The following is a 26140-nucleotide window of genomic DNA, read 5'->3' as shown; positions in this document are numbered from 1 at the left end:
AAAGCATTAAGTGCTAGGTACATATATTACTTTTTGGACAGCAGGATCACTCAGAAGCAGTTCTTCTGTTTGTTTTCAATGCATTTGAGTTGCAGGATTAAAACAAACCAACCAGAAAAACTAAGCAAACGAAAAAGCCCTGCAATCAAAACACAACTGCAAAAAAACTATTGATGATTCAAAGTACATTATAACAGTCAGGTAGTGAAGTTCTAAGGGGAAGATGTATCTCTCCCTCTTTACTTATCTCCACTGGCTTATGCTGCTCTTCATAAGTGGAAAAATGAAATTCTGATAACAAAACAGAAATACAGAGCTGTCAGCCTTTTAGATCTTTTTGCTAAGAGAGTACATGAGAAGTAAGCTGTTTGCTTTTCTTTTAATGCTACGATGGAAAACGCTGAACGGATGAGTGAACATTCAATGATCCAACAAAATACTTGCAGCAGTTTGGTGAGGGAGGTGGCATCTACAACACTCTGTCAGGTTTCCTTATTCATCCTCCTACACTGAATGTGTGGCTGATGTTGCCTCCCTACCCTATGCTTCCAAAGCACAGTGGCCCAATAATGCTTGTCATCGTGGTCTCCTGGTGTCACTCATAATGGTCTTGTTCCAACCGCAAAGTCCCCGTCTTATTTGGAGGAGTAATTTTTATGCTCACTCATTCTTTGGTGGGACAGGAGATAGGCTAGCCTTGTTTTTTCTGACCTCAAGGATTTGCATTAAAATCACTGCCATAAGCTTTAGAAGAAATTCAGCTTTTTAGCTGATGGTTCAAATGATTTACAAGCAGTGGAAGAAGTTAAGAAATGCAGTGGAAGAAGTTAAGAAATGTGGCAGTTTTGGCTTTGTTCTGTGTCTGTGCTGTGCTGGTTTATTGGGAAGCAGTCTAAAAGTCTCTTCCTTCAAACTTCACTGGAAGTTGAGCCATGCTTTTGAGGAATTTCTGTTTTTCAAAATCCTTTGCAAAACCCTCTTTTACAAAACCCTATTTGTTTGCTGGAAACGATGCCTCCCCAGTTTGGCACTGTGTTGCAGTATATTTCTGATAAACATGAAAAATTGCTGTCAAATAACAGATAATTAATTCAATGAAATACTAACACAAAACTGTTCCTCCTTGTATAGATGCAGGAGGATAGTGTTTACCTTAAGGGGAGAATTGGTTTGAGTTGACGCAAGCTGCATCCTGACTTGAGGTTTCTTTCAGGTTGTTGGTAGCAGAAGCTGGGACATGGTGTAATACAACGCTTTAATAATAATATGCACAATAAACAAATTTATTTTAAAGTACAAAAGAATTTTGATGGGACTGAATTGTTACGCCTCAAGTTATGTGACTTGGCTTTAAAAATCTTAGAGCTGTGTTGGTGGATCGCTTCCAAGGTGCAGAGTACCATATTTCTGAGCTATTAAGGATCCTTGTGTGTGGTTGAAACACTTTATTTTGAATTAATAATTCCTGCCAAAGTGTTAATTGTAAATTGGATGCATTAAGCTGATGAATGTTGAGGTTTTCAGCAGATATTTTCATAGGCTGTTTTAGTGATATATAATACTTAAAATACTTCAGCAATAGTGTTCAAAATTCAGCAGTTACCTACTGTACTTACCTGTCCTTTGGATAGGATTAATAAAGGAAAAGAAATGCAGAGGTACATCCAGCTACAATGCTGTTTGCAACACGATGTGCATACTTCATTTGACTAACAGAACTTCATCAGGTGTGTCTTTATGTAAATACGTGGAGCCCTTTTTCTTTTTGTAAAGAGCTGTAATAAGTTGTGGGTTGATTCTGTCTGTATTTACTGACACTGTAGCCATTACATAATACTCATTTTGAAGTTATTGTCTATGAGATAGTAATGAAGAGAACTCATTTGCGCTTTTTTCTGTGACATAAAAGTTGCTTTGCTTCTTTCCATGCAGAAGTTAATACTAATAGATTTTGGACTATACAGTTCCCTATTAAAAACAGTACTATTGCCTCACTGGGGTAAGTTATCACCAGGACGTTTCCATTTAAAAGTCACTGAGTGCTTTTCCTCTTGTTTTTAAGAATGCTGCTGTTCTCTTTTTGATGAGACAATAAAGTTCAGTTTCTCTTTTTCAATAAATGTTCTTCCTTCTTGAAAACATAGGAAGAACATAGGGAAGTCTCCAGGAAAAATAACTTACTGTAAAATAGACCAATGGCGCTATTAATTTCCTTTGCTTCCCATTATTCACTATGAAAGCTGTTAGAATTTCATGATGATGTAAAATCAGTGTGTTATTTATATCAAATGGCAGAGAGAGCTGGGGTCAAATGATTATTATAGCCTTTTCTGAAGTAGTCTGTGGAAAGAGGACTGGATTTCTGCAGCTGTAGAATTAAAGTTGCAGGCTGTTACCTGCCAGCTGTTGTAGCAATGAACTCCAGAAGAATCCTGTGATCTGCACAAATCTGTTCTGACTTCTATGATTCTTGCCTAGTCTGATCAGCCTCTCTGCTTCTTCTCTGAAGTTGCAGCTCATCCTCTCCCCAGCAGGAGTACAATGATTTTTTTAATGGCAGGTAAAGAAAACCACCTTTGTCTCATAAAAATGATGGGTTAATACTTAGAGTTGATATCCCATCTTGCAATATAGTCCAACTGCAAGTTGGTTGTTAACCTCCTTTACATCTAACACAGATCTTCATGGTAAAAGACAGAGGGTATTAGAGTGTCTTACATTTTTTGATCCAATTCACTGTATGGTTTCAAATATAGTTGCAGTGGCACATGGTAAAGAGCTGTGGGAAAGAGGGAGGCAAAGGACTGCAACAAAGAGCACTCAAGCCAATGTAAATAATAATACTACTGACTACATAGCCATAGCCTTAAAGTTAAGACCAGCTGTCCACTGAAGACTGAAGTAAATAGCCAGACAGAACCTGTGGTGTGCAATTTCACAGAAATAGGCCCAGAATCATCATCTGTGTGTGAGAATATCCTACATTAGGCTTAAATAGTGTTTTTCAGCTCTGATTCTTTTATTCCTGTGGTAAGGAGTTAAATGCAGTTTCGTCTGATGATGTCTTGTTTATAAGGTGCATGTACAAGCTGCGTGTTCTGAAAGCAGAAGTAGTTTGCCATAGTTCATGTGTTTGCCTTGAACAGAAGGTTCCCTTAGTAAGCCTGGCTAGATTTGAAGCCTCTCTGATTAGAGGCCCATTAAGGTGCTGTAATCCAAACCTTTAATTTATGAAGTAAGACTACTTTTTATTGAGAACTAGTGCGTTAGTCACTGATTTACATTGTTACTTGGCAGGTGAGTAAGAGGAGAGGATGTTGGGCTGGCAGCTTGACAGCTAGAACCTTAAAAAATTAGCAAAATTTTCATTCCACATATAATTTATTTTTAAAAGAGCACACTTTTCATTCACAATAGTTAAGTTCGACAATCTTGGCTCGACAGGCAATGCTGGTGATGCAATCAAAAGTTCATCAGTTACATTTGGGACTTTATGTTCTTTTTCCTGACGTTTCTTCAGTTGGTCGCTTCCAAACCAGTGGAGTTTTCATTCTGTTGGTGGCTTTTTACTTTCCACGTCCTTACTCCTTATTGCCATCACGTCCTTTAACTTTAATTTTCTGGCTATAGACTTAAAAGTAACGAGACAGATTTTGTGCTTGAACAGCAGGGGGAGTTCTGTTGTTTTTAAAGGCTGTAAAATCTAGGTTCATCCACGTTCAGGTTTCCTAGCCTAGGAGGAGCCAGCCTCTTGGGAGGTTATTAGATTCCATTTGCAGTAGTGGCTGTTTTCATTTGAATGGGGTTTGGGGTTTTTTTTCCCTCTCATTAAACAGTGAAGATAATTATTTATTTTTGTTTAGTGTTCCAGCACTTAACCCTTTAGCAACTTCCATCAGAAAACTAAGGGAGGAGATTCCAGTTACATCAGTCAGTTACATCAGTCAGTTCTTTTCTTCATAAACTGTGATTGCATATGAGGAAAATCAGACTACAGAAAGCTTTCCAGTTGTAGAATAAGAAAACATGCAAGTTTTTAATCTTTTGCTGTATTTATCAACTGTAGGTCCAATGACACCACCTTGGGACTGAAATGAGTTTTTCTTCCTGGGGCCTCAATTTGCCGAATTATTCTGTAACTAACAAGCAGGAAAAGTTCTGCTGCTTTAAAGCCATAGTGAAATGTTAGGTGATGGTATCGCTTATGTTGGCTTACACGATTCCTGTGGCTCCTGCGTGCTTAACCCTCTTGTAGGCTGTGTGTTCCCAGCCTTGCTGCTTTCCAAGGCAGGTATTTGTGTTAAGCATGTAGTGAAATAAGTTTCCTCATTCTTCACAAACTGTATGATTGTGCTGGAGATCGGGCCAGCACAGCTCAGAAGTGGAAAGGCTGGGGGAAGGGGCTTCTTCAGCTGCAGGGAATTACACGCATGACTCTGCCTTGAGACTTTAGTCGTGAGGAGAGATTACTGCTGAATTCAGAGGCTCCACATCCACATAGCTGTGGATACTGAAGGGCATAGTCCTATTACTGCCGTTCAGAGACTGTGAATCAACTTAAAGGTACAAGATGTTTGTAGATAGTATGGTTATTAAAGTCTCAAAGGTGAGAAGGTGGTAAAGATTATCTATGATTTCTAGTGAATTACAAACCTAAAAATCTATTTCCAGGAAAAGCTGCAGTTTTGAAGTGTCTGCTGGACATTCACAAGATTTTTATGGAGAATGACCCTGCCTATATCCTGAATGATCTCTTCATTACAGACTATTGCATCTGGATTCAAAAAGCTAAGTAAGTTCTTAGGTAGTTATTGATGAAAGAAATGTTTTTAGCATACTACATCTATGAACAAGTATCAGTAAAATTCTATCTCCTATAAATGGAAATGTGATAAGTGCTTTTCATTTAGTAACCTTGGCTGTCCAGCTAATAAGCAAAGACATTGAGTGCATTTTTGTATGTAGTGACATCATTGAGGGAGGAAGGGAGGAATCACATTTTAAATAAAATGTGATTTTTCATTAATATTTTAATTGTTTTTGAGGGGGGTGTAGGGGGACCAGCTTCTGGAGAACATTCTATTACGATCTTTCTTAGGAAGAAAAATGTTTATATTGCAGTCATGTAGCATTAGGGAAAAGCTTGGAAGCAGCTCCTAGTTTTGGATTAAAGTCTTGATTTCCAGTAGAAATGACAACTTCCCATTCTGGTCAGACACGTGCAAACCATTTACATCTGTATGAAAAGGTTGATTTATGGATTGTAGCAGTTGTACTAATTGATTATTAACAGCAGAATGTGTTGCATATCTCTGTTCACTGTGTACTCTTGTCCCTGTACTTGCTGCCAGCTCACTCTCCCTGGCAATATGCTTTGGCTTTCACCTCACTTGAGAGGAAACAGTGACTGCCACTTCCAGACTAAGTGCCTGTTCAGCACTTCTGCATCTCACCTGTGTTCTGTCAACTGGAGCCAGCATGGCTTTATTTATTTCCGGAGTCTTGAGAACCTGCAACTGGACTGGTTAGAAGTATGAGCATGCTTTAATCATTTAAAACAAGAAGTATTAGTAGGAAAACAGAGAGAAATGGATTAAATGAACAAAGACAGCTGCATGTTCAAGTCTTACTAAGCTTTATATTTTTCTTGCCAGATTTATTCTATTTTTCATAGCTATTTTTTTCTCCTTTTTTATGTCTTCAGCAGCCTTCTCTGGAGGCTTTCGAAAGTACATGTATGAGTTGTAAGTAACATTTCTCTCAAAAGGAAGGTATTACTAATACAAACAAAAAATGCCATTGGTGCATTTGTTAATATAGCAACATATAGACTCAAAGAGTTTAAATATAGTCTTTGTATTCTAGCTCACAATTTAATGAGACTGTAGGAGGAAAAATAACTGAAGTGCACAAGACAAAAGAAGCAGTGAGGGAATATAGAGGGAACTTGGTAATAATCATGATCAGAAAGAGGGATATGAAAAAGAATTGAGCCAGCTTGCATAAGCTTTATGCTTAGGTGTGACTCTACCAGTACTTCTTAGAGAATTAAAGGCTTTCAGTTTGTAGCTGCTTATTACATGTTGTACATATTGCTGATTTCTGTTCTTTTGTATGCTTTTGATGTCTATATTCTTATAGATAACAATATACAAAATATTTTAAAGCAACAACAGGCATTTCCAAACGTTTTCATTCGTCCATCCTGATCAATTACAGGAACAGTTAGGAATAGCCAGTTCATTTTACAATGTCTTGTGGAGGTCTTGGCCCCACCTTAAATACAGGAGTTAAGAAAGTAGATGGAGAATAAGAAAGTTATTTTGTGCATCTTTCACAAAGAAACGAGACATAAGAGTGTAAATTACTGCTGCCCATATCAGTGTGTATAGTATCTAGCAAGTCAGTCATAAAAAACAAGGCTTTCTTTAAATACACAGAGGAAAATGTATGGTAGATATAAGTGACTGATACATTAGCACATTTACTCCCAGACGCATACATTATGTACCAGTTAAGCAGAACTGACAGCTTCTGGAAAGAGGGCAATTAAGCTATCTTATTGTCATAATGACATGGCACAATAGTTGTCTGTCATTAGGAGAAGAAGAGAAAGAGGAACTGCAGAAACCTTTCCTATTTTTAGGGTCTGAATCAGGAAAGCATTTAAGCATATGCTTAAGTCATTCCTGTTCTGTTTAGCAGTGAAGCATGTGCTTGAGTTAAGCATGTGTGAACAGGAACACTTTGTTTTTTCCCTTATGTTGAAGGTAACAAGTTCTCTTGTCATTCAGAAAATACCTTAACAGATACAGAAATGGGTGGTGGCTTGTCCATTAAGGACAAGGGTTCCCAGCTCCCCAGGGTGAGTAAGACATCTGAAGAGGAGGGTGGTACAGCATTTGTTCCAGGGGAAGAAGGTTGTAACATCCCTCTGGTTATTGCCTTTGTGGAGAAAGAGTTTTGGGAGGTGAAGGTGTGTATAGGTATTTGTGTGGTGGTCTTTCAGTGAGGTTATTTGCACGTCTAGTCTGTCTCTGTGTTGTGTCTCAGCTATTCTTTGCTCCCTGCAAGCTTCATTAACTTTCTTTGTCTCAGTTTCCTCCTCTCTGTAGCTGTAGTTCCAGGGCACTCTCAAAGCCCTTGGAGGGTTTTTCTTTGATTCCTCTCTTTCCCTGTTATGTAACCAAGTCCTAGTGGAGGTTGGGGCCTCTTTGCTTAAACAGTTAAAACAGACTGTAGGTCCTTTTTAGTGAAGAATATGGTCACTTTAAAAACAGCTGGAAGCAAGCTTTTTAGCTCACCTGTGCTGGCAGAGAGAAGTCTGAGAGCTGTAGGTTTAGAAAAGAAGGCAAAAGGTAATGGAGGTATCAAGTGGTGGGAAGCTACAGTCCTATTCCAAATTAAGTGTCCAAAAGAGGAACACTGCTGGTAGGTACTAGCTTTTAAATACACAAAACTCATAGCCAACAGTGTGTCAGTAGCTGATGACAAATTTGGTTTGAGATCATAGTTTGGCTGTGACTAAATTAGATGAGTAAGTGAATGTGTCACTGGGCTGGCAAAAGATGATTTAAGCACAATGTACCTGGAACTGGAAATGTTTAAGCTGAATAAAACACATGCAGGTGGCTAATAGTCACTTGGGTATGATGAGTACAAGCTAGTGCTTTAATTCTATTTATTTTTTCCCCTCTCAGAAAAATTATTTCATTCAGGTACCTCCTACTAAGTGAAAAGTACTAGAAGTCTTAGACAATGCAGGATGTTAGCTGAGTATAGCTAAAATGTCATCTTCCTGTTTGTAATTGTAAAGCTAACTTCACCTGCTTTCTAGGTTTCTAGAATCTCTCTTTGAGTGTCTTGTGAAGTTACTATTAATAATCTGATCTGTTGTATAAAGAGGCATGTAAAACCTTTCAGCTGTTCATTAGGCTTTGAAAAAAGGGAGCATGTTGCTCAGCAAAACTTGCCAGAAAAGAGGGAGAAGTAAATGTTAACCTGGGTAACAAAAGCGAGACAAAGGCAGCTTGTAGTAAATCTCGGCAGGTGGTGTCAACATTTGTGTTGAAAAGCCAGATGCAGCCAGATGGAAAATTGCATCTTTAACCCCTGAGGTCATAATGACATGTCATCACTTCATTTGATCCCCCTGCTAAGTGAGCTTATCATCCACCCTGCTGTCACTTCTGTTATTACTTTCATTTCCATAATAAAATTAAATTTAATTTGTCTGCTTTGCATGTCTTTTTTTCTTTTAGGTCAGAGCTTTTACAAACCCCTATTATACATATGGCAGCCTCTCCAAGGAGAAGTTTGATTGAATTTGTATTATAAGTCTGAGCTTTTCTCCATCTTTCACACCTTACATTGAGCAGAGGGAGAGGAGGAGTTTTGGGGAAACCTTGGTTGTCTGATAGCTGCAGTATGGGCTGCTAAGATCAGGGGAGTCTGGGTGTGGGTTTGTTGCAGGAGAGCTTTTCCATTTCTGCCGGAGGGGACTTACATGTCTGTGACCCCATAGGAGTTGTGTCCTTCATTATAAGTTGGACATTTACCCACTGACTCTTGCTGTGCTGAGGTTCCTTTGTGTAGCCTGATGCCTTTCTCCAGTGTTTTGTACCCCCCTTTGTGCCATTCTCTATTCATGTTGCTTTTTGTTGTCCACTGTTGTACATATGTGCCTTCTGGTAGCTGAGCTGCTTGATGCCTGCTGGCCATAGCGTGAGTGGCTAGGCTGACTAGAGTCCTTCTCCAGGCAAGCAGTTCAGTGCATGCTGTCCTGCATCCCTGCATAAGAGAACAATTAAGCCCATGCTGATTTTAAGTATTTTTACTTGACATTTAAATACATGTGTAGTTTAAAATGTGTAACTTTACTTAATGTGTATCATCTGTGTTCCTTGATTTGAGGTGAAGCTGTTAGTGTTCCTGGCAGTTTCCGAAGGGTTAGTACACTTACTTATGCACAGCTGTATACTTCTCAAAGATTTACGGCTATTAGGAATGCAGGAGAACAAGACATTCCCATGTAATTTGGTTATATTTTTCATCACTATTTTTTTACTTTTTAACTTACTGTCTTACCTTTTATTCATGTTCTATTGCAAAAAAAATATAGAATTATTTGTGTTGTGTATCGTAGTAGCTTCAACTTACACAATAAAGGGGGTCTGTATGTTGAGAGAGATGACCTGCCTCAGTAAGCCCTTTGGAACTGTATCTGCCACTTGGTTTGTTATACTGGTATATAGACCGGTTTAGTGTATGTGTGCTCTGTGTACACGTGTAAGTATACATGCTCCGCAACCTAAGACAAATGTAATCTTGCTAATTTGGGTGACTGTAGGTGTAACATACCAGTTCAAGCATGGACTATTTAAATAAAAATCAGGATTCCTGGTGGAATTTATAGAGTCTCTGTAGAAGCTGCTGTCTTTATTTGAATTAGCTAAATTAAAGTGAAGATATTCCTAAGCATGTTATGTTCGCTTGTCTTGATTTGCAGGTGAAACATACCCTAAAAGATAGGCTAGGTTCATAGGTCTCTTTTACTTTTCATCTCTTTGTTATAATTGAAACCTACTCCTTGTTACAGAATTACCTAGTCTGAAGCCAGCAGGGAGTTGCTGCTTTATGTGTAGGATGTAAAGTTCTCTAAATGTAGGATTAATTACATTCACAGCATGTCACTGAGGTGATGAGATTGACTGTGATTGTTCAGCCCCCCCTTTCCTTTTCCCCAGGTTTTCAGAATTACTGTTTTAATCAATATAGTGTAATGTGGGCCTGAAGAGTTAAGACCTGATGTTGCAAATGTATTAAGGAGACCAAGTCTTTCAGAATAAGAAAATAAGATCTTTGAGATCTGGGATTTTTACTGCCTGTGTCACATTGGATCGTAAAGTGCACAAAGGAGTAAGGAACGTGACCTTCAACATCATAGTTTGTCTGTTGCATTGGTTAAAGTTTCGTAGAAGAAAGATTTCTTTATGTTCATTCTGACCTCTTTCTTGGCTTTGTCTGACTTTTAACATTTATTTTACAAGTTATCTTCTCTTTCTATTTGCAAAAAGGATCAGTTTTCAATGTCTGAGACAGCCTTCTAACACTTCTTAAAGCATACGTTTGATCAGCAGCGTAGTGCTGATAGTTTGACTGTGGTTGTGCCTATTTAAATACACTGCACCACACTGAATCTTCAAAAGCCTCTCTTCAGTTCATGTAAGTATTTACATAGCTATATGGGTTTATTACTAATTTGCATTAGGTTCTCTACTCTGTAGAGCATCTTACTTATTTTCCTTGCATCTTGTTACACATGACCAGCTTGCCCTTATCCTGTGCTGTCCTTGCTTGTAGGGCATAAAGCATCTGAGAACAGGTTATGCACTGTAGCCTTCCTGAAAGATTTACCTTAAGCTTTTGTTACATTTGGAAAATATTTTGTAGCATGTAACATACTTGCCTACAGAAGCTTAAAGATTACAATCTTTAGATTAATGCAAATGGAATTTAAACATATATTCCAGTTGTAGGTTAAAATTATTGGTGAAACTGATAGTCTATCTGCAAACTGAAGAAATTTGCCATGGCTATTATTTGCTAAGACCTGGGAAACTTCAAAAAGTATTTCAAACTGTGTGGAAGCTGTTTTCATTGTGCCGTTTCTTGGCATGTTTGTTGTATTTAGTGGTTCAGGGTTTTATAAAGCTCAAAATACTTGAATAAAGCAAAAACAGGCTGTTGATTTATCTTTTTGCTGCTTATAGAGTTGATATTCGTGCAGTCCTATTCACTCTGTGGCATTGCCATGTAACATTTGAAACTTGGGAGTGTATTGCTAAATGAGGCCTGAACAGTAACTTGTTGACTGTGCACCTCTGGTATGAAAGCATTCAGTTCAGATAGGACGATGCAGGAACAAAATTATCCTAAAAGGTTTTCAATGATGAATTGCCAACATATTTATTAAATTTTCAATATGTAATGGGGGGAGGAAGGAGTGTATTAACAGATAAGGAAAATTAATCAGTGCTTTAAAGTGTTGTCATATGCTCAAGGAATATGCTAATCATCGGCATCCAAGATTCAGAAGAACAAAGGTATAAGCAGTAATATGTTCTGGATGAAAATCCTGCTTCTTGGCTCAGTGGGTTTAAACTGAATTGTACACCATGTTTAAAGCACTTCATACATTTGAGACCTTAGGCAGAATATACCTCGTGTAGTATTATATTTTATGTCTATTAGTTTAATGGTCAACTGTGTCTTACTCTCTAGTTACAGTTAAAACTCTCTAGGTTTTACTTTGCCTTCACTTCTGCCCATGTTAACTTTGGCTTAGTGAAGGCTGTGGTAATGTCAGGTTGGATTAAAAACTCTGGTATTCAAAGCAGGTGGTACAGAGGAAAGCTGAATTGCTTTCACCTTACTGCTTTGAAAGCAGCCTTGCCATCAGCATTATGTTCTGATGTAGCCAGTTTTATTACTTCCCAGATAGTGTAAGCACCCCATTGCCATGATCACAAAATCTCTTATTTCAATCTGTGTTGAAGTTAGAGGATTATATTTTTGACTATGCTTCTTCAATAGTATTGTCATTGTGGCTACACTGAAGCCACTTAATTCCCTCTGCCACCCCCTGCAGAACAACTTGGTGTTTGGAGATTTTTTATTTGAAGGCTGTTTCCTTTGCTGTTTCATCTTATTAAGAGCCACGCAGGTAAAAGGGTTAAACCAAAACATCGTGGTGCTACTTGTGGTCATGTTTTTTCCATAAACACAGCAAGAAAGCTGTGTTTTATCTGGTTGTCTCACTTCACCCTTACTGTCCTGTGATGACTTGCTGTAATTACTGTAATTCCTTCTTAGCAGGCTTTGCAAACTGGCATTACTACCACTGGCAGCTAGTTCAACATGCAGCAGTATGTTTGCTTACTGCCTTGAGTAATCATGCTGCATTAGGTTTGCTTTTCATTCACTTCTTTGGTGGCCTGTGGTGCTGTATTAACTTTCAGATGTCCCAGCTGATTTTTGAGCTTTTACCAATAATGGGAGTGGCCACTTCAGATGTTCTCTTTGAGGTTCATTTTATGCATATTTCAGCTTACATACCACCGACTGTAGGAGTTACTAATATGTCAGTGTTCTAGGAAACATTGGAAAGGGGGGTTGTGAACAAAAGCCTGTAAAAAGGAAGGCTTTTGTTGCTACGTGAACTTAAGATAATCCATTGTTTTCAGAGTCTCTGCGAGTACAGTCCAATATCTTTAACAATCTATAAGAAAATACAGTATATGTCTTTTTAAATAAAAAACTGTGATACTAAATTTTATTTAAAGTAGAAAATGAATTGCACAGGCAACATGTGCAACTGAGCAATGTGCATTTTAATACAGCCACGTATAAGGTGGCATATTCACAATGAAAGGTTGTAGATCACAGTTATACATTGGAGACTACAAGACAGTTGAGGGCAGCAGCTCTAGAAAAATAGTCTGAGCTGTGTTTGGAAATGGTTTGAATCTGAGCACCTATTTATCTCTGAAGAGGCAAGAAGGTGAGTGCAATCTTCAGCTGAAAAAGCAGAGTAGTATCATTCAGGAGAAGGAAGTGGTATGACTTAAAATAGGTGATTTCTGAGACTGTGTTAAACCACAGACTAATTCTAGTGTCTATTCAAAAAGATGTTGAAAAAATGAGAGAATCTGGGGAAAAAAGGTTCCATGAATGTACACATCTGAATGACCTGTGTTACAGTGAGAGACTCGATGAACTCAGTAGTTCATTGATAAGAAAGTTAAAGATTGATTTGGACTTGTCTGCAGACATGATGGGATATAGATTTCAATTCTTAGCCATTGTTTAGTATAACAAAAAAGAACTGCAAATAAAATCCATGTAGTTGAACAGGAAACGGGAACAATTCAGGCAGCAACAAGTTTTCATGTTTTCCTAGTGAAGAGGAATTACGAGGTGGCTCATTCTCCCCTGGATGTTGGGTAGTTCTGTACCATCTTATTTGTTTCCACCAAGATAGCCTAGCTAAAAAACACCTCGTGGTTCCAGCACTAGCTATGGGTCTGGTGTGGAAGATTTTTGAGATTCTGTGTAATTTATTCTACTAAAACAGGCTTTTCTAGTCTTACAAAAGGAAATGCTATCATTTTTCTTAAAACTTAAATAAGGGTTTACCGATTTATCAAACAGTACATAGGCTGTTGGGGCCCAGATTTATTATTTTCATCCCAAATTATCTGCTCTTAATCCTTAGATCTCCATTCTTTGATTTAAAAATAGTAACTAATAATTTGCAAGCACATTGTATGTCTCCTGTTTCATTGTTTTGATGCATGTTTTTAATACAGTTCCTTTTTTTTACTGTCATCCTGAGCTGGCATGCTTCTCATTAAATGTTGCATCTTATTTAAGGCCTGAGCTGTCACTTCAATTGTCTGTAAAGCGGTAGGTGCATGTAGAGCACTTTGTAAATAACAATACCCAAGTAATGTAATATGCTGACTTAAGAGGCTTAAAGCAAAACACTGTTAGCCCTGAAGGCTGAAAAAGGTGATAGACAGGTGGATATAATGCCAGAAGTTCCTCTTTATATATGTTTTAGCAAGCCCTGTAAAACATGGATTTTTAACAAGGGATTTAATCTCTCCTCCCAGCTGCTAGCTGCAGTTTCCTTTGATGTCTTTCCTCTCCTTTCCTGTGTTGTTTTTTTTTTCCTATTTATTCCATTGCTTTTCTATAGCTCATATTCCTTCAGGCTGTGTCTGAATGCACCTTGCTGTGGCTAGAGAAGGCAAAGAAGAAAGCCTTTTTTTTCCCCCCCTCAGGCTACTGCTTTGATTTTCCAAAGTTGTTGGGAGGCAGTTCCTCTCTGCCTGCAGAAGGGTCAGTGATCTGTGCCATGTCTTTTCAGTCAGCACATCTCAGCTGACTCCTCTCCTGTTTTGACTAGGGGAAGGATGAGCTTGTGTGGTTGTTGCTTCTCTAAGCAGGTGGAGTGTGCAGCTGTGATCAAAGTGGAAAACTGATCTGCAGGCTGATAATGCCTTCCCATTTTGTTTCCAGCCTTGTCAGTAGCTTGCTTGGTCTCTTCCACCTACCCCTTGCAGTGATTGCCCCATGAATCTCAAGACAGAACAGAAGTAGAATGAGAGAGGAAACAAGCATGGAATGAGATAGTGTTTTAGCCTGTGGCCTATGCCTGCTCTCCACTATTCCCTGGGAACATCTCCTTGCAAGAACTCCATGCAAGGGCCATGGCCTGCAGGTTGTCCTGTTGTGGTCAGGAAGACAGATCTCCAGCCAATTCAGTGGGGAGTGGTACCATTATTATGACTGCTAATTACTGTTATTCATAAGGGGCATGATCATCCTCTACAGTATCTGATAGTGGGTGTCCCACAAACACAGCAGGGTGTGCGGAGTGAGAGGATGGGAACAGGCCATTCAGTTTATGCCCTTGCAAAAAAAATCTGATTTCCTGCCAGGAGTTTCCAGGATGCTCAAATACAGCGTCTTGTTATGTTTGGGTTGTGTGAGTTGAAAATGGATTGTGAGTGGGAAGGCTACAGGTGGTGTTCTCCCTTCAAGTGTTAAGGGCCTCAACAGAAGCAATGGAGCAATGTTGGAGTTAAAACTCTGATCAACCTGACTAGGACTTCTGTTGTTTAGTGGTTAAATTCCATTGTAAAGGGGTAGGATCATGTTGGAGTAATGTGTTTGTTATTGTGCCTTTAAGCCTGTCCATTGTCCTTGTTGTTATTTTTGTAATACATGAATTTACTAGCATTATCCTGACACTGAAATTCACATTTTCTGCACTGCTTTGTGTGTGTACCTTTCATTCCCATATTGTAATACAAACTGTATAATTTACAGTATTAAGAGTGCTGCTTCTGGATCACCAGCAGTGATGGTGAAGGCCAAATTCTAGGTAATGGCAGTCAAGAAATTTGAGGGAGACAGGGCTAATATAGAACAATTGTCAGTGTTCAATTTCTGTAACGTAGCCAATACTTTCTATCACGTTATAAAATCTGTTCCTTTCTCACTGTCTCTATTGTGGTGAATTATATATGCATCTTTCGTTATTTATATTTATCATCTATGTCTTTGGAAGTTGTGCCATTGTTAAATGTTTGGACTGTCTGCAACTTTCTGAAGCTATTTTGGCAACACTGAGCTACTTCTCAGCTCAGTTAAAGTATTCCTAAAACATACAAATACCATCAGATTCTTCTTATAGTCCAATATTAATTCCAAGTCTGTTTTTTCTTATGAATATTTTCATAGGATCAGCTACATAACTAAGCTGTACTTGATTACTTTTATAATCCGTGATTCTAAAAGTTTGGTTTCAACTTATCAAAAAGACCAAGTAATGAAAGTAAGATGTTATATTGGAAAGCTTCATCTTTTTTTTTTTAAATATTTATAAATGTGAAGTTCAGCTCATGCAGTATTTAGCTCAGTATGAAAGAAGTATGTGGAATTTCAGAATAAATACAGAGGGAAAGTCACTTGAAATACTCAGACTTATTAACATAAAAGAAGTCACTTAAATTGAAACGATGTCGCTGTGCTTTATATTTGATTTATGGTTAACAAACTGTAATACTTTAAGCTATGTAGATAGCAGTTCATGTTTACAAGGCTGCAAGTTGGATTGAAGTGTAAGTATATCATTCTCTTAGTTTCAGAATTCATTTAATGCCTTTTAAAAGCCAGAATTTCAAGATGAAAGCATCTTATGTTCCCCTTAAACTCACTGGATTCTTCCACATTAGCCTGTGGCGCAGAACTGCTTTTTGTCACCTGAAGATAAGTGGTGGGTTTCTCTTGTTAAAAATAGTCTCTTTATACAGGATTTCTGCTTTTCTAATCCTGTCAATTTGAAGTGGTGGCATCTTCCTTACAGGGAGATGTATTTTCCTGACTCCTTTCTGAACCCAGTGCTCTCTTTTTTTTTTATAGTGTGTTTTTCCTATGTTTAAGATAAAGATTTTGTGTGGCGTTAACACTTTTCCAGTCCCCACGTTGTCTGATGTCTACAAGGGAGGGAGCAAAAAAAGATGCCATGTACTTCTACAAACCCAAGCCTTATGCCTTAATCTCTTCACCATTGTTTGACACCTCTACTGGTCAAGAGGCATCATAAGCAGTAGCTGGTTTTAGCAGTGATCATGTTCAGTGCGTGCATGTCATGGCTTCCTAGCAAGCCAATACATGATAGCTGTGTTCTGCTTGTCTTGTGAGGGTCATTATTTATACATCTGCTTATTTTCATTAAATATGTAGGAATTTGAAGATTTATTTTTTTTAAACTCTAGTTGCTGTTAGGTTTGAAGTAGCCTGGTTTCCAAGAGTTGTTAGAAAGGAAATAATTAACAGGATAGACATGGACAGTATAAACCTATATATACCTGAGCTATTCAGGCTAAAAACCAGAATCCATTCTCTTGAGAAGTGGAAAGAATGAGTTCTTACCTGCAGTTACACAAATACCTTGAATAGACTGAGCACACATTATTTTAGCAGCTGTCTTTTCATAAGGAGGTATAGAAATGAAGCAGACATTAATGGTTTATGTGTTTCTTTCCTATGAGGACAGTGGTTAATCTAGTACTACACCATGTGAACAAATGTTGCATTATTTCTGTTGTGTTTACACTCATTTGTCTCCTTTTTTTGCTGCAGATAATGTAGAAGATTAGTTAAAGTTTAGGTCCATTTTTACCTGACTCCTGAAGAAAATGGTTTTGTTTCTCTTTCACTAACACATTAAATTCAGCTTTGTTCTTATATTATCTTCCATACTCATTGATCAGAGCTAATGAGATTTTAATAGTTAGTGGTTCTGCCCCTTGCTATAAAAATGTATAATAAACTAAGCATGTGAAACTGTTGAGTGGTGCTGTTTGTGTTTTTCTCTGTTAATGTACTCCCTATTCTGTGATAATTTCAGATCTCATAAGCCAGGTAAGGTTATGATGAGCTAGTCAGCTAATGAAGGCTGGAAAGTGACTTAGTAAATGTTGCATATTCATCTTTCTGTTTGATTGATGGAATAATGAACTTTGTGGCTAGAGTTGTTTTTTTTGAATAGGGATGTCAAATAGGTTTTAAACTTCTCTGTTCTTTATGACCCTGTGGCATTTTCTGTGCATGGTGCAAGTATAAAAGAGTATTATCTGTGCTCTTCTGAATGAGGGCCTTTTCTTTCAATGAAAGGGTTGCCGTGTGGTTCAGGTGCCATTTGTATTTTCTTTTCCATCTCATGCCTAAAACTTCATGGTAGTATTGTTACGCTTTGTTAAGTTTTAGGCATGTTTCACCATAGAGAATAACTGTGTTCCCAGAGGCCAGATGAAATAAAAGTTTCCCCAAGCTTGTGGGGAATTGGGGGAAATGTGTGTATGAGGTACTTTGCACTAAAATGAGTGTGAGGTTACATTGCTTGTCATAGGCTGTAATGCACACTGTGTGTAGATAGGCAAAGTGGTTGTCACTGTCTGTTAACACTTACCAAGACTACAGGCTTTCTGTTGTGCATTTCCTTCAGAATTTAATTTGGAGCATTTTAGTTCATTGATCCTGAGCTTGCTTTTTCAAAACTACTTCACTATGGTTGGAGGTCATGGACTAGTGTATAATTTGAAGCACTCCTTAGGAGTAACCTTGAAAGTGAAATAAAAGTGGTGAAATATAGTATCTCCTGTAAAACACATGCTAAAAGGTATAATTGAATCTTAGCCTCTTATATCCAGGCAGATTCTAAAGCTCATGTTCTTTTGTAACCCATGACTTCTAAAGAGCAGTTTTGTCAAATGGATGATGTGTTTGGTGTGATGAGTTTCTCATTATTGCAGCTGAATGCCCATTTGTAAAGATTCTTTTCTGAACTGGAAGATACATTTTTTTCTTTTTTACCTAATTTCACTATTCAGTCATTTGTGCTTTTTTTGTGCATGTTGACTTCAGATGTTTCTACATTAATGAAGTCTGCTTTTGCATTCAGTGCCATCACCATTATTGCTTCTGTGTTTTACCAGTTGGGGGTGATCAAACCTAGACTTTTTCAAGTCTTGAATATTTTATTAATATCAATTTGCCTTTCAATTCTGTGTCATAAGAATTCAATCAGTATATTGTTTTCTTCTTTCTAGCTGTTTGAAGCTGTATGTCAAGTGTATACGGATGCTTGGCTTTGTTAGGTGCCTTTCTGAAGGAAGCACACTACTTACTGTTGATTTAAAGAACAGAAGTTAAATTATTGCAGTTTGAGAGTATCTGTGTCTTCTCTCACATTATCTCCACCTTTGAGTGTCAGAATATGCTGTTCCAGTGACTTAGAGTGTTGCCCAACAGGCAACAATGCTCACTTAAGGAGTCTTTCCCAAAAGCTCATCAGTTTGGTTGCTCAAGCAGCTGTGCAGAACTAGAGAGGACATCTGGGTTTTAGATGGAAGAGCATTTTATTTTTCTCTCAAGTATATTTAAGAATAGTTGGATGTTTTGTCAGCTGTGTCATTTTTGTATGAGCTTATGTTTTATCTTTTGGTGTCATGGTTGGCTGTGCCTTCTGCTTTGAGAGAGCTTAAGTAGTAGACTTGCTGCCATAGGATTATTGATTTTCATCAAGATCATGACAGAGTTCCTGTGAGAAGTTAATGTTGGCATTATCAAGGGATTGAACACTGAACAACATCTCTTGATACCCCTTGTGCCTGGGCCAGACAGTGATGGATAGAATCCAGCAAGAACCACTCTGGGCAGGGGGAAAATAAGATGATTTGAAGGGTCTGGAGGGTCTGCCCTTTTTGCAGGTCCCCTTTTGGTCACCAGTGGCAGTCCATACAGAAATAATTACTCATGTCCTATTGCAGTCTGTCCTCAACAAGTCTTGTGGCAAGGCAGAAGATTTCATTATCCCTTATAGTTTAACTGTCATTTCAATGTCTTGCAGATGACTAAATTTACATGTTCTCTGTATCTGAACTGCTGAGGCTCTACTTAAGGATAATATCTGATGATGTCTGAGATATTAACTCTGGAATTGTCATAATACTTATGGTGCCTCTGGCTAAGAGAATAATTGTGGGAAATTGTAAGCAATGCTGCCAGGTATGTTATTTGGAACACATTTAAAGTGGTTATACTCTTGACTGGTTGTACTGCTTGTTATCTGATTTATCTAAGAAGAGGGTGTCTGTGAAACTTTGCCTCATATAAGTCTGAGTTTTGTCAGGCCTTGTTGGGAAAGGTAGTTTAATTATAGACTGATGCTTTCTCCTTAAATTTGGTAGTTTCTCATTCAGTGAATACATAAAATTAAGGCAGTTGAGAAAATGTTGTGATCCCACAGACAAAAAGCCTTTTGCTTAATGCAACAACTTCACTATTGGCTGGATTTTGTGTGTCAAGAGCTCTTGCTAGGTGGAGCTAAGTTAAATAGCTGCCCTTTTTATATTTATCAGCCCTGCTGACTGGCACAGCATCCGGCTACTTGGTATTTGAATGCATCTCAAGGAATTGTAGGCCTACCAGGAGATGGCTGCTTGACAATGAGACAGATCTATTTTCATATTTGGTGGAACCTATGACACTGCAAAGGCATGTCTGCACTTGAAGCATCTACTGTTTCTATGAGACTTGTTTATCTTGCCTGTAAGTATAAAGATAATTAAAGTGGTTTACACTTAAAACAGGGCTTGTCAGCCCTGTAGAGCCAGGTTAGAGCACTGCTAGCATGGAGGACTGATTCCCATTATGGAAATATAGAATAGTTAAGGTTGGAAAAGACCTTAAGATCATCTAGTTCCAACCCCCCTGCCATGGGCAGGAACACCCCACACTAAACCATGTCACCCAAGGCTCTGTCCAACTTGGCCTTGAACACCGCCAGGGATGGAGAATTCACAGCTTCCCTGGGCAACCCATTCCAGTGCCTCACCACCCTAACAGGAAAGAACTTCCTCCTTGTATCCAATCTAAACTTCCCCTGTTTAAGTTTGAACCTGTTGCCATTTGTCTTATCACTACAGTCCCTAATGAAGAGTCCCTCTCCAGCATCCTTGTTATTATAACATAGTGAATAGCCCTAACCACATTCAAACAACATAATATAACAAGACTTAAATTGATTCCAAGATTAGTTAGGCTTCAGCGTGGTTCCAGGACCAGTTAGGTCACATTCAAACACCAGGCTGGTAATAAAAGCTGTTAGCAACGATTTAGATGTACAGGTTCCCATGCTTGCTTTTGTGTTGTGCTTGGGCAAGAACAGCTCAATCTGCCATGACAGCACTTCCATGCTGTACACTGACTAGATTGTGATTGAGCCAGGGGAGATAATGAGAACATTCTGTTGTATTTTGCTGTGTCTTACACCTAGTTTACACTGTGTACTTCAGAAAACTTAGGAGGCAGTAGAAATAATCCTTCTATTGTTTACAAAACAAAAGCAAGCTAGAGCTTGTGCCTGTGCAAGAAAAATCATTTTTCATTCCATGGTGAAATATTACTGACTTCTGCTTTGAAAGGCTGTGCTGCCAATTTGACTGTCTACTGCCATGTTTGCAAATGCTCTATGCAGTGTTTTAGATACATAACTCCCATGCAATGATGGAGTATGTAGTGCCACCAATCATACAGAATATTGCTGTATTTTCAAGTACTCTTTGAGTTTTGTTTGCTTACTTTTTTCAATATAACTAAACTGCTAAAGCAAGAGGATTGGATGTAAGGCAGATGGAAAGGCCTGGTACATTAATACTCCTTAAAACCTTTTTGTTTTGTAGTACTCTTGTTGACTGATGGACATAGTACACAGAAGCATGATTACTTATTTTAACATTTGGGAAGAAAGTGGCTTTTGTGGCTGGATGTATCCCCAAGTCCTGCATTTATTTTTTACTTTCTGTGGCTAGGTTGACTTTTTTTGTCTTCCCTTCCAGCTTATGTTAAATCTTCCTTGTAACAATCAAATCCCCAATGTGTCTTCTGTGAGACCTTTTCTCACAGCTCTGTGTTCTGGAGATAGGAGCTGTCCTGATTCATCAGATCCTTGTGCCTTCTTTATTCCTTGGGACAGAAGGTGGAACCAAAGCTCTTAGAAGCATTAATCTTGAACTGGAGAAGTTGTGTCCTGCTCTCCTCCCACCCTGGCTGCTGCTTATGTGTCAGCATTGCAGTCAGTCCCTGTCACCATTACTTCCCTTCATGCTGCTGCAGGTGGGCTTTGCTTTAAAACGAATGATTTCCCTTTCCTATTGCTGTAATCCTCTTTTTTCCCTTGTTTTAGCCCTCTCCCTTTATTTGCTAAATCTCATGATTGTTTGTTCTTTTAACCCCAGTTTTACTCTTTTATAATCTGAGATCTCTGGAACAAGATTTTTTTCTTCTAGAGAGACTCTTTCCTGTGCCTAAGACAAGGTCTACAGTAGTTCTGTCTTAAAATCTAAATGCCAGACTACGTGGGCAAGCCCTGAGATGCTGCTGCTATCTGTTCCTCAAAGTTATATGTTAAACAAAACATGCATCTGCTCACTTTAACCTGTAATTAAACATTTTCCTTAAGCAACTGATATTGTGATAACTAATAATTATCATGTATAGCACCTTTAAAGCTTATTATGCATGTTTATGTAAGAACTCTAACACCATAATAATTCAATATCATTACCACACACATGTGCCTACTGAATGAGCATGTCTGAAAGCAATCATGCAATTCCATTAATCATACTTGAAAAATTGAAGTATTTGCTGTCTAATCTCTAAAACACTCCTCAAAAGATTTTGGAAACAGCAGGACCTGTTTACTGCAAGTCTCTAATACACAATCTCTCATTTTTGGTGTCTCATTTTTGTATCCTGAATTGTTCCCTATCTTTCAGCTAAGGAAATCATTAGCTCAGAGACCCACAGTCTTGTGTTGTAAGTATTTCCATGCTCTGGTTTTTGTGTTGATTGCCTTGGGTTTTGTCCATAAAGTGTTGCCATCTTTTCTTAAGGCTGATGTGAAATGCACTTCTGAAACTCGGTTTTCCTTGATATTAGGTAATTGCCTTAAGCAAGGACAGCTAGCTGATTCCAATTCTGTTATGGGAAAAGCAGGGGGAAGCAAGCTGTTCTTCAAGTAATCCTTTTTTCCCTTTTAATGGATTTGAATTTGGGGAATGGGATTTTCTGCTTTTATGTATAAATTTTTCAAGAACATGAGGTTTTGAGTTTGTTTCTAGTACTGAAATGTTGAGCTCTGGAAGAGTCTGGCCAGAGTGAAAGCTGGGAAGAAACACGTAGCCTACTAAGAAATCTGAGTAACTGAAAAGGAGACTTTCATGCTGTGTAAATCAAATACCTGATGTGGCTAAGAGCTAAGAAAAATAGTAAAATATATTCTATTTTTAAAATTGTTTATTAGAAGATTCCTGCTGTGATTGGCCTGACATGGTCTTTGGGGCATTGACAGTGTAGAGAGAAAGAAGGTCTGCCTCTCTTCCCCTGTCCTGAAACTTGCTGGTTGGTCAAGCATGGACGACTGTATGTATTCTTGTGCATGGTTTTGGCAGTTGCACTGCTCCATGGGACCACAGTGTGAGAGAGTTGAAGTAAGGCAGTTATGGAGGTTAAGAGGGCAGATGGAATTGTTGGCCTTTGCAGGCGTTTAGTCATCCAAGTAGAGTATCTATTTGTGCTGTGATTGTTAGAAGGGAAGAGCAGGCTGTTTAATCAGTGACTTTTTTTTCCCTGTAATCCTTTGTAAGGATAAAAAGCTTGTCCTCTCTCAGTAGTTCCATCAAAACCTTTGGGGAAAAAGGACTAAACATGAAACTTGAAGCCACAATTGGTTTATGAAATCAGTTATTGTCATTGTTTTGATGTGTATTTTGATCACACCAAAGGAATTAACCCAAGGTTTTCAGGCTAAGAATTCCTTCTGCAGTTTTACAGTTACCCAGTAGGACTGGTGTCTGTCTCTATCTGCCAGGCACCAGCCTTTTCGCTTCTCCTCTTTGAACTCGTTGATAAAAACCCATTTGTGTATAGAGTGATCAAACACTTGCTGCTTTAGAGAGGCCATTCTTTTATCTGTCAGCAAGACCACATCTAATTTAGTAGCATAATGTGTGTTGAGTCAAATCAGTCTATCACTGTGTTTTCTTCTTTAACACTAGGCATTAAGCAAAATGGAGCACCGTGAAGTATTCATTAATGCCAGAAAGTACATGATGCCATACATCTCCTTAATACTTGATGCAGTTATGTGACATGTTTCTATATCTAACATGTTAAGTGCATTATAAGAGAACAGTAAAAGAGGAGGAGAGGATTTTAAGGGTGTGATTTCAAGGACTGAGAATATCTGGCAGGAAAAAATATTAATAAAAAATAAGAACAGTAGAAATAGGGAAAATTTAAAAAATACATAGAGGATTTGGAAACAAAGTAATAGACATGACAGGAGAGGCAGGAGGACAGACAGCACTTTCAAAGTTAATTTGCTATCTATAATGGCAGTAGTAAAATAGGTGGGTGAGACTGAGGTGGCTGGAGCTGGAGATGTATCACTAGAGGAAACGATTGTGCCTACAGTTAGTTGCTCAATGAACTACATATAAAATGGGTACAAAAGAGTGTTCTCTGTCACAAGGCACATTCAGCTTTTAAAGATCATTGGGTACTTGTGAACAGTCAGGCAGTAAGACAGTAAAAAGGGTTGTACTTTCATGTTATTAACTCTCACAGAGGAAGGGGACACATGCACAAACGTAGAATCACAGAATGGTTTGGGTTAGAAGGGACTTTAGAAATCATCTGGTTCCAACTCCCCTGCCATTGGCAGGGACACCTTCCACTAGACCAGGTTGCTCCAAGCCCCTGTGTCCAACCTGGCCTTGAACACTGCCAGGGATGGGCAGCCACAGCTTCTCTGGGCACCCTGTGCCCGCTCCTCAGCACTCTCATAGTAGAGAATTTCTTCATAATATCTAATCTCAGTCTCCCCTCTGTCAGGTTAAAGCCATTCCCCCTTGTCCTGTCCCTACAGGCCCTTGTCCAAAGCCCTCTCCAGGTTTCTTGCAGCCCCTTAGGCATTTGGAGCTGCTCTAAGTTCTCCCTGGAGCCTTCTCTTTTCCAGGCTGAACAAGCCCAGCTCTCTTAGCCTGTCACCAGAGCAGAGCTGCTTCAGCCCCCTTATTGTCTTCATGGCCTCCTCTGGGCTTGCTCCAGCAGGTCCATGCCCTTCTTACATTGTGGCCCCAGAGCTGGATGCAGGACTGCAGGTGGGGTCTCACAAGAGCAGACAAGAATCCTCTTCCTCAGTCTGCTGCTTATGATGCAGCCCAGGACATGGTTGGTTTCTGGGCTGCAAACGCACACTGCTGGGTTATATTGAGCTTCTTTCTCATCAGCCAACACCCCCAAGTCCTCCTTCCTCAGGGCTGCTCTCAATCCATTCTCCTTCCATCCTCTATTTGTGCCTGGGATTGCCATGCCCCAAATGCAGGACATTGCACTTGGTGTTGTTGAACTTCATGAAGTTCACACTGGGCCACCTCTCCAGCCTGTCCCTGTGGATGACATCCCTTCCCTCCAGTGAGCATGCATAGGTATAATTAGAAGGAAGGAAAGGGACTGTTTCAAAAGCAAAGCAAAATGCTTTCTGAAAAGAATATAAACGTGTGACTTGGGGTATAAACCAGCTTCTCACCAATGTGTTCAAGAAGCAAATTTCCCTGCAAGCCTCTTACTTTGTTACCACCTACTGCAGAGCTTCATGAACCTTTCTGTTTATCACTTGGCTTCTTTTCACGTATGGAACGGGGGAATGCTTTCTGTGTTCCCAATTGGGTTGGCAGTTTCTCAAGTTCTCTGTAACTTTTGAAGAAAAATTTCAAGTCCTTGACAAAAATAAAATGGAAATGTATCCTCAAACAGCAAAAAAGTGGAGCAGTGTGAAGTAAGCAGCTTTCTCAGATTTGGTACCCGTGTTTATAGTGCTGGGATGATGTTATGATTTAATTTATAGCTTCAGATTGAAAAATCCTAGAAACAGAAATGTTTCTTTGTTGCTTCAGTTACTTCTGGTAAACACTTGCTTATTTCTTAGTTTTCTAAGTCTAAGGAAGTTTTAGTGTTTTATCCCAAGTTTAGCGTTAAACGTTATGCTGTCTCTGTCAAAGGAATCTGCGTTGACATTCCCTTCCCCCACTGTTAAATACAATTCCTTTAGGAGAAAAAAAAATGACGTGTCTATGTTATACTGAGTAATTATGCCCCCTGGGAAATAGAATATAAAGATCTTTAAAATCGTTCAACTGAGAGAACAAGCACTTTAACTTTTGCCTCGCAGGAGTCATGTATTACATTATCAGCTACTTGCTCCAGTGTCAGTGTGTCATGCCTTGCAGGTTAGCAGGTTTGGCAGAGGAAATGAAACCCAGTCAGTTACTGCAGGATTTATAGTAGACCTGCTGTTGCAGGAAGTGGTGAAAAGTTGATTGATAGTCTGAGGCAAAACTCTACAACAAGAAACAGGATGTATGTTTGTTATTTTATACCCCTTTTTCCCTTTACCCTCCCCTTCCCCTCTGTCCCTCCCCCCATTTCAAGGCACTCTCTTACTTCTTGTTCTCTCTATTTATAAATCCATGATGCACATTTCTGGTAAAGCATGGGCTGACTTCAAAACACTTGAGGAAATGGGTTTGCCTGTACCAAAGATCTGAAGCTGATGCAGCGTGCCTGCTGTATCAGAGTTGTTTATCTAAATGCTCCTGATATTTCTATTGAATTATATTTCAGCTGGGTTATATGTGAAAAGTGAAGCATATCTACAGACAGCACTGAACATCTCTTGCTATCATGGGTGCACCAAGCTAGCTTTGAAAGGAGGAGAATGTATCACCATGATGGAACTGATCAGTTATGTTCTATCAGTTCATCTGCATTTAACAGACATATCTGGAAGGGTTGCAACACAAAATCATATTGGTGTATATAAACTTAATCCAGCAAGCCAAATAATGCAGGATTTGCTGCTATCAGCATTCCTGAAAAGGTCTGTTTTCCCTTACTGTGCACTGCTGAAACATCAAAGAAGCAGTATCTTTTCTGA

At 38.8% G+C, this 26140-nt stretch overlaps 1 protein-coding gene across 1 annotated transcript in view; it reads left to right on the top strand.

Moving 5' to 3' along the window:
* SHQ1 (SHQ1, H/ACA ribonucleoprotein assembly factor) overlaps positions 1-26140 on the top strand; it is a 54143-nt gene that overhangs the window by 26674 nt on the left and 1329 nt on the right. The window contains exon 12 of the mRNA XM_034066556.1: positions 4672-4792. Within this exon, the coding sequence (XP_033922447.1) occupies positions 4672-4792 (121 nt within the window). The remainder of the gene's footprint in view (positions 1-4671; positions 4793-26140) is intronic.

Source organism: Melopsittacus undulatus, chromosome 9 (assembly GCF_012275295.1).
Source record: "Melopsittacus undulatus isolate bMelUnd1 chromosome 9, bMelUnd1.mat.Z, whole genome shotgun sequence".
Taxonomy (NCBI): domain Eukaryota; kingdom Metazoa; phylum Chordata; class Aves; order Psittaciformes; family Psittaculidae; genus Melopsittacus; species Melopsittacus undulatus.
The sequence above is the reverse complement of the archived record's forward strand: the minus strand, read 5'-3'. Positions and strand labels throughout refer to the sequence as shown.